Source organism: Dendrobium catenatum, unplaced genomic scaffold (genome assembly GCF_001605985.2).
Source record: "Dendrobium catenatum unplaced genomic scaffold, ASM160598v2 fragScaff_scaffold_637, whole genome shotgun sequence".
NCBI lineage: Eukaryota > Viridiplantae > Streptophyta > Magnoliopsida > Asparagales > Orchidaceae > Dendrobium > Dendrobium catenatum.
Genome location: NW_021319099.1, coordinates 2,536,090 through 2,545,754, shown reverse-complemented (window position 1 = coordinate 2,545,754; position 9,665 = coordinate 2,536,090). Strand labels below are relative to the sequence as shown.

At 34.6% G+C, this 9,665-nt stretch overlaps 1 protein-coding gene across 4 annotated transcripts in view; it reads left to right on the top strand.

Moving 5' to 3' along the window:
- Nucleotides 1-6,324: 6,324 nt before the first annotated feature.
- Nucleotides 6,325-9,665, top strand: part of LOC110102313 (calcium-transporting ATPase 5, plasma membrane-type-like) — a 36,114-nt gene continuing 32,773 nt past the window's right edge. The window contains exons 1-4 of one of the 4 annotated variants that reach the window (XM_020830603.2): nt 6,325-6,680; nt 6,976-7,191; nt 8,859-8,975; nt 9,053-9,095. In XM_020830603.2, coding sequence (XP_020686262.1) covers nt 7,036-7,191; nt 8,859-8,975; nt 9,053-9,095 — 316 coding nt within the window. In that variant the 5' untranslated portion in view covers nt 6,325-6,680; nt 6,976-7,035. The remainder of the gene's footprint in view (nt 6,681-6,975; nt 7,192-8,858; nt 8,976-9,052; nt 9,096-9,665) is intronic. The other 3 variants (XM_020830604.2, XM_020830602.2, XM_020830605.2) reach the window with 3 other exon arrangements.

The following is a 9,665-nucleotide window of genomic DNA, read 5'->3' as shown; positions in this document are numbered from 1 at the left end:
TGACTTGTATGTCTGTGGGTCGTATTAGGTTGGGTTATGATAATAAAACTCCTCTAACTCCTTAAAATAACTAGTGTTTGCTACCCAAAAGTAATGTAACCCTCTTCTTCACACAATCCATCTGAGCTCCATACCAACTTAACCAATTCATACCCAAAATAATATCAAACTAAAAAAAAGTAATAATATCAAATCAAACCTCCATTTCCTATCAAACATCTTTATTTCACAGAAATATATCTATTGGATACCATACCATCCCTTGTTGATATTATAGTAGACAAAGAAAAAGAAAATAATATAGAAGGCAATTGTAGTTTTTTTTTTTTAAGTATCTTTTAAAAATAAACAAGTAACTAGCTCCAAAATCAAATAAAAAGCAATAAGGTATATAAAACATATAAATTGTACCTATAACCACATACGAAGCATCTTTGGCCTCACGTTAAGTCAAATTACATACATGTGCATGAGCTAAAGTTGAATCAATAGGATGACCAGACTCTTTTTAATTGCTCCCAGAAGGCCTCCCTACTACAGACCATACCATAGAATTAGAACCACTCCCTCTACCGAGTGATCCCTTAATAAATACATGAGGTGGAATTATCCTCAGTCTCTTTTCTTATTTAGCATAACCCTTAACCTGGGCTCAAAACATTGGTCAGGTCCTATATGCAAACACTCAAATATCATATGCAAAGTCTGACCACTTTGAAAGCACTATCCTATCCTATTGTAGTACTAAATAACATGCCTTCTTCCACAACCCTTAGCACGTTGTGCCCCACTAATATATAGAACTTCTAGGTCTAGCAATGCCACCACTATGTACTAAAACAGATGATCCACCTCTCCTGGAATATCTTCTTTCTAAAAAAAATTTCTACCAGATGCTTCGCTTCCAAACCATTTCCTGCCAGTAGCCCATTGCTACAGCATAGTTAAAAGATCATTCTCAATTAGATGGGTCCTCTTTACCAACTTAGAGAAGTACATAATTCGGAATATAACTAATGGCTCCCTTAGATTATCTTAGAGTCCTCTTAAAAATTTGTAGCACTTTTCCTTAAAAGTGCTCATCAACTACGGAGCATACCTAGCTAGGGCGGTGAACTCTCCTTCATACTACATAATTGTCTTGAATGACCGTTGTATAATGATCCAATATGCAGATATAAAGCATATAAGTGACACCAAACTTTTTACATATAAAAACCAAAAAGGGGGAAAACCATAGGATTTGGCCCAATTATAATATTTCACTGTATAATTATGATTATAAGAATCTACTTGATTAATTGAGAATAATTATTTAATTCATATTAAGGATTATATATGTCAAATGCCAACAAGTGGATGGGTTAGATGTTAGTCCTCAGATGATAATAATAAAATGAATGAATTCAGGTGATGGTTGCTAATGTTGGACACTAATAACAATCATCGAGCAATGCAGTACAATCTTATTGTGAAACCTATTAAATAAAAAGAAGCTAAACTTTTAAATATTGAGGCATCTTTTGGTGTAATGGTTAAAATTTCATCAAGAAACTTCGCATTTAAGCATGCTCATCTCAGAGAAATCCAGGATGGGTGACCTCTTAGGATGTTAGACTAATAGGACAAAACTATTAGGCCCATAGGCCAAAGTGGACAATATCTTGATAGTTAAGAGTTTGAATTGTTACAAATGGTATCAAAGTAATACACCAGCCAAAAGTTGAGAACTAAGTGGCATACATGACAAAGTGCTACACTTTGGGAGCCACCTCTTGAAGCATATATGAGATAAAGTGCTACGTGGCGGCAGTCACCGCTTGAACTTGTAGGGTCCACCTCTAAAAGCCTATCTATATGGTGGATTATTCTAGGATAAAGATACTGGCTGATGCCAGTTAATTAAGTGGGGATATTGTGAAACCCGTTAAGTAAAAAGAAGTTAAACTTTTAAACATCAAGGTACCTTTTTATGTAATAGTTGGAATTTTATTAAGAAACTACACAATTAAGCATGCTCATCTTGGAGAAATCTTGGGATGGGTAACCTTTTGGGAAGTTACACTAACATGAAAAAACTGTAAGACCCTTAGGCCAAAGTAGATAATATATCGATAGTTAAGCGTTTGAGCTATTACACTTCTCTTTCAACTTCTGAAACCCCATGTAGAAAACAAAGCCCTTTATTAGATATAGGGAAAGAATACTTTAGTAAGTTTGGTCAAAATCCAAAATATTTCATCAACAATTTATATTGATCCCATTGATCATTGATTACTTTTTCAGTATTCAAGTTCTTTAATGACTTTAGAATTGAATGATCGTAAGCTTGTTGGATTTGTCTCATCGAGCCGCTTGATATAATTATAGATACACAATATCCATAGACTATTTAGTTCTTAAACTAATATTCTAATGCTTTTAAATATGATTTTAATGCTTGATTTGGATTCAATTGAACTGAAATTGAATCAATTTTATCTACCAGACACTGAAAATACATAAGAGTATATATGTAGGTAGTTTTCATTAATAAACAGGTCAAACTAAAGGTAACATAGTGGGAGTAAAAAGATATTTTTAATATTGATGATGATTAGTTGCTTAATTATTTATTATGATTGTAAATAAAATTTAATTATAAACACAACTTCAACAATAGCTTATTTATAAGTAATGATAAATATGGAAATAAATCATCAAAATTCGGAATTAGGATCAAATATAATATAAAAATTGGAAGATGAAATAATGTTTTTAATATTTCTAAGGATATGAATTTCTATAAAAACTGAGAAGAAATATTATATTTTTAGAAATTGCCATTTGTATTATCATTATTCGTTATCTATACATGCATATGAGTTATATTTTAGATTTTAAATAAAATAACCATATAAATATTTAATAATATGACATCCTTCTTGATTGGATTAGGAACAATTTTTCTTAGAATATTGAATGAGGTGGTCGTCAATGGTTGGCAGCCTGTGGATGACGATGGTGGCCAAGGATAGGTGGTGATGGTGGTCGACAATGGATGATTGCGACAACTGATGGGTGGCGATGGAAGTAGACAACGTAACTATGACAGGCGGAGGGTGGTGACGGTTGACTGCTGATGGCGGTGGTTTTGGCCTGCGCTGGGTGGCGGTGGGGGTGGTTGTAGTCAAGCAAGCCTGCTTGCAACATAAAATGTTCTCAGTTAGGGGCTATTTGGTTTGCTGCAAAAGGGGTGTATAGTATGCAGATGTTTTAAAAATATTGATTTTTGATTTGAAGTAAAAAAAATGCAGGGTTATATTTTGAAGTAAAATGAATTCACCATTTAGTTCAACCTCAATATAATTGGAAATCCTCATATTTGGGTGATTCCAAATACACCAGAAACTCACTGTCATTGCCACAATTGATTGCCACATCTGTTGGTCATGCCAGCCACCTATCGGACGCCGCCACCTGTCGGCCTTCCTTTGCCCCACCGTCCATTGCAAGCCATCCCTAGCCACCCATCGATCACAATTGTCCACTATTGGTCCCCCGATTGTTGCCGGTTACCCCTGGCCACTACCTACCACTACATTTATCGTCAGCCACCTGCTAACCACTAATTTGTTGTGACTCGAGCTCACGAGTTTTATATTTTTGATGATAAAAAATATCTTTATATCTCATAGTATTTTTCATTCTATATTTGTTTGTGTCTGTACTAATATTTCAGGAATACCACGCAACAATAAATAAAGAATCATAGCTCAAGATTGGGTTGAATAAGGTTATGTTGTAAAGGATCTGTAATATTCATTGATATAATTTTGATTTCTTGAGTTAAGTCCTATAAGGGAGTTTGCTTGCTTGGTGACCATGCACACACACACTCAGGGGAGTGAGATCTAGTCAAAACCAGAAGTTCAAGTTTTGAACTAATCATACTAGACAATTTTGAATCGTCTAGGATGATCCTTTATGATCTTAGAAAACAGCTGCCAATGATAATTTAGGCAAGGATTTAAGATTTAATTTTTTTTTCTAATCGTCCCAGATGATCTAGATCATCTTGAACAATCAATACCAATCATGCCTAAATTGATCATGTGATTAGGGAACTAATTATGGTTAAAATTTTCAATAATATCATCTTGGACGATATTTGCTGACATATTTGATTTTCCTAAATTGTCAAAGACGAATACCATAATTTTTCTTCTAATCATCCAGGACGATCCACAATATTGTCCTGGATGATCAATACAAATTTGATCTTATCGTCCATGTGATTGTCCAAGTGACATCCTGGACTAACAGGTCAAATTTTGCACATCTTCCTAGAAGACACTGCTATCGTACTAGACGATATTTAGAGCCGGAATTGCATTTTTAGGGTTTTCTGAAGCTCTCTTTTTAAGCATATCATAAGAGACGATTCTTCGATCATCTTAGACGATATTTTATGCCGAAATAGAGTTTTAGGGTTTTCTGAAGCCCTCTTTTTAAGCACATCGTATAGGAAGATCCTGCGATTGTCCTGGATGAGTTTTACCGCCAAGATTAATTTTTAGGATTTTTCAAAGCCCTTTATTTAAGCTTTATTTAGGCACTTTGTAAGTGTCTTTTGCAGCCATTGAAGCTTCGTTCTTCTAGAGAAAATTTGAAGAGATAACTTGAAAGGGAGAGATGAAAGGGTGGAGTTTGAAAGAGGGAGAAGATCCTTGGATGGGGTTTCAAGGGAGTGTGGAGGGGGTTTTATACTGTTGCTTCGACAAGCTTGCACCTTAGTACCATTAAATTCAATGTTCGTCTTGAGGGAAGTTTTAGGAAGAAGAAGATCTCTTTGGTGTCAAAGGACCCGTCTACTCCACCGCACCGGGGAAGGTTGATGTAATTTTGTAAGAGCTTCTCCACCTAGATTTGGGGCAAAATGAGAGTCACTAAAAATTTAATGCAATACTCAGTGGGTGCCTCCGAGGAGTGGAACCTCCGAGGAGTGGAAGTAGGTCAAGTTGGAACCACTATAAACCTAGTGTGTTTTTTCCTTTATTATTTTCGCACTTTATTTTTATTATGATTAACTGCTTGGGTGAAATCTCTGATTAATCTTTTTATTATTGATTTATTTGTTTATGCTACAAGATATAAATTTTTTTTTCTTTTAGTTAAAGAAGTTTTAAATATTCAATTCACCCCCTCTTAGTTAGCATCGAGATTAGTTCATAAGGGCTTAACATGCCTGACGAACTTTCATAATTGTCGCCACTGTCCACCGCCGAGCCTTGACCACTACAGGCCACCTCGACCATTGCTGGCACCTGCCATCGCTAGCCACCCCCAGCCACTGTCGGTCATTGACCACCACTAGCTCCCTCGGCTATAATTTTTTTTTGCACTTCACTTCAAATCAAATAAACCCTTAAATTTGCTTCAAACTAATAAAGAAAAGTAATTTTATGAATTACTTTTAGAATTATCCAAACAAGTCCACTGTATTTTGTTTACATTGCATTTCTTTTAATAGCAACCAAAACACCTCTAAATTTGGGCGAGCTTAGTTTACCTCAAAATTTTAAATTTTTTACTAATATTTTGTTATAAGAAATAATAAAAAAAGTCGTCCCAAATGAAATCTAAGATTTCGTTTAGTATGATTTTATTATTATTTTTTTAAATAAAATTTTAGTACAAAATTTTAATCTTGATTTTAACTTAATAATAATTTTTTTTTTTTGACATTTAGGCCATTTAAGGCAAACTTACACACACAACGCATATACATAGACTCGAACCCTGAACCTCTTAGTTGGAAGTCTAATCTTCCAACCAATAGGCCAAGGAGAGTTGTGTATAAATTTTTTTTTTTTTTTTTTTTAAGTAATAAAAAATTTGTACAACACTAAACCTAAATCTTAAGCTAAACAACACTCCTTGATTTTGACACCTAACGCCGTACTGCAGATGAAGCACGGAATTGGGTTACGCGTCACCCATTGGGAAGCAAAGGAAATTCGTGCATGAGTCATGCCATGATATGACAATTCATACTTTTGTTTTTATGTTACAAATATATATATTTAAAATTCACTCCACCCCCCCTCTCACAAAACAAATATATTTAAAATTTACTTTTCACCGTGTTTTAGTAATTCATCAGTTAATGGACGCAATTAGCGGGCAGAATTAAATAATTCACATTCGCAGACGTACAGTGGGGGTTATTTCATATTTAACAAATTAATAAATACCAATAATAATAATAATAACTATTTATTTAGTTGGGGTTATTTGGACAACAAATCAACGTTTAAGTTTGTAAACAGGCTCTCAGAGCATTAGTTTGAACATTTTCTAAATATGGGATAGAATTCCCTTGCCATATATAGGATTTCAGTTTTTGAAGGGAAGTTGCGCGGAAGCTTCTCAATCTCTGGGCCTTCTTCTTCTTCTATCTCTCTCTCTCTTTAGCTGGCTCGTATTCTCTCGCACCTCTCCTGTTATCGTCGTCCTAGAGGCCCGAGAAATTTCTTGAGAGGATCTCGGCAGCGAGTTCAGAGCTGTAGGGATAGAGTTTTCAACTCTTTAGAACTGAGGACGAAGAGAGAAGGCATACAGTTGCAGCTGCAAGCGATCCATCGAGCTTGGGAAGTGGAGTCGATCGAGGTCCTATTCGCTGTCGCTTGGATTGAATAGTGAGCGATTCCGGGTTTTGATCTTTGTTTTTCGAAATTTGAATACCGCGTTTTGCTCGGGCGAAGGCTGGACGAAGCTTCCCCTACTTTTTTTTTTCTTGTCTCTTTCTCTTGCGCTCCCTTTTTCTTGTTTGAGGTTGCTTTCAGTGCAATCCACCCAGATGTTCCTATTTATCCAACGCTTTAGCTTAGTTTCATACGCACTTTCTCTGCATTGTTTTGCTTGCTGTCTGCCGTGATTTTCTTGTTTTTTTTTTATTTTTAATTTTTATGTATTCCTCAATCAATCTAATAGGAGGTTGGCTTGTGTAGAAGATTAGAGGGGTCGGTGTCATCTCTCCTGCGACGGGGTAGAATGGACATGGCATCGCCGAACAGGTACGTCCGGCATAGAGACGAGGAGATTGGGAATGGCGGGGAGGGGCAGAATAGCGACGAGATCTGCGTCTCTGATGATGCATTTGACATTCCGTCCAAGAATGCACCTATCGAGCGGCTGCGAAGATGGAGGGTATGTATGATGTTTCCTCAATGCTGCTTCACTTTCTTATTAATGTTCTTTAGCATTGCGCCTTTTGGTTGTTGTTGAGATAAGTTTTGATTTAGCAACTCATTTGCCTGGGCTATTGCTGCGTTTCGCGTTATCCGTACTTTGGGAATTGTTTTAAGGTCTTCCTCGGTAGGGTATTCGTTTTTAATGGCCTGTTTGTAGTTTCCCTTGCTGTTCTATGTGGTCTAAGAGTGAGCGTGATTGCGAATTTGATGATTAGTTAGGGATGGACATTTAACGTCATGGTCTGAGCTTGCCATGAGTTTCTACTGAAATTTTTTCTTGAAGGGATTGATATGTTTCGTCTTTTTTTTTAATGCATAACAAGCAAAGGGTGTCTGTTGACCTTTGAATGAGGACTAGTCAGACGAGGTATGCTCCACGACACAAAGAAATCAGACAAAATCCATTTAAGGATTTATAAAAAAACCGTATGAAGGATGTCTTATGTCCATTTATTTTGCATTATGATTTGTGTCATCCTAAGGGGCTGTGTGGCTACAAATAGGATTTATTTATTCCTATAAATTAATATTTAGTAAATCTTTAGTGGATTAAAACATGGAAACTATTTGTCTTGACAATTGCAAAAGCTTCCTACTTTCTGATAAATTGTTTGGCTATTTGTTATAAGATTTATGAGTTTTGTGGATGATAATCTTTTAATCGATTAAATTTTGTGAATAGTAGAATGGCGGGAGTAATAAATCATGGATTTAATCAATAATGAAAATGAAATGGGATTTATCAAATATTAGAACCTTAAGTCCCCCAACTGTTTGTAAGGATTTAAGCTAAACCTTTAAAATACCATAGAAAACAGCCGTTCTCTATCAATTGGAGAGATTTATGAATACAAATCTCATTGTGAAAATGGATGGAGATGAGCCATTTCCTTAAAGAAAGCCACCCATAAAAAATCAATTCTCTTGCTTCTTGTGCCCAAGCTGATCAAATAAAATTGGTTGGACCAATATCTACATCAGCTTAGAGCAAAGGAAACAAGAAAATAAGGTTTATGTGTGGATTTCTTTGAGGAAAACATTGATAGGAATTTGTTGTTCTCTAGACAGTGCTTATCAGTGTTTTTCCATTCAAGGTTGTGCTCTCCTGTTGACCTGTTGATTTGTGTTAAAGTTTCTTTTATTAGATAGTTTAGTGGTATAATCTTATTTGTTTCAATAAAAGAACCTTTGGGGAGCTTATGACTTTCTTATTTCAAAATTGAAGATGTACTTATCAAATCCAGGTTGCTAATTTGATGCTATTACAAAATTCATATATATATATATATTCAGTTTTCTTGGAAATTTTCTTCCTACAACTTTTTTTTTTTTTGTAGTCTATCACGTGATATTATGTCATACATCGTATACATCAAATTAGCTATTCAACAGGTAATTTGAATGCTAACATTTTGTTGAAAATATGGTCGTGTTTTAGCTAGCATGCTATGCCTTCAATTTTCGAGTGAGTTAAGAGGAACTCCAACATAACTACTATAATTTTTTTTGTAGTGTTTCTGTTTAAAAGAGTATTACCTAAATTTCTTTTATTTGTGGGATAAGAGGAAACTCTTAATTGTATTTAATATATGGATATGAATATTTAACATCACTACTTGACAGCAAGCGGCCCTTGTGCTCAATGCCTCTCGTCGCTTTAGATATACCTTGGATCTAAAAAAGGAGGAAGAGAAAGAGCAGATTAGGAGGAAGATTCGAGCACATGCTCAAGTCATACGGGTATTTATTTTACATAGAATATAGTTGAATAACTTTAACGTTATCTTGCTCATTATTATTATTTTGAAATTTCTTAGGCAGCTTTTCTATTCAAAGAAGCGGCTGAAAGCAAGGCACCAGGTGGTTCACTGTTCATCATACATACTTATCTTCTTGATGTTTTTTTAATTCTTGAGAAGCTTAAACTCTTTTCTTTTTATTAATAAAATATAATATTTTGTTTTATCTAATTTGGACTATAGTTTCTCTTCTTATTTTGCTGAAATAACATGTGTTCAATGATGTAGTGCGATCATATTTATTTTCTTCTTTAAACCCTATAATTTGAAAGAAGTTACATTTTTTTTTTTCTATGTATGCATTTGCATTGTTATGTTCATCATAATTATTGTAATAACCCTAAAAACCCTAATGATAATGATAATGCTAATTATTATTATTTAAATCATTATCATTTTTACCTTCATTAGTAGGATAGAAAGGAGAATGAGCTACAACTAAAGTTAAGCGTCGTGGAAAGGAGAATGATGATATAGTTGTGTGGGCGAATTAAACATGAGAAATTAAGATATTTTTAAATTAGAGGAATGATTTAGTGACATCTGAAGATGCGTTTTTTAGAATAATGTTGGTTTTTGAAAATGTACAAGGGTATAAAATATATTCAATTGTCATGTAAGTAGATGAAAT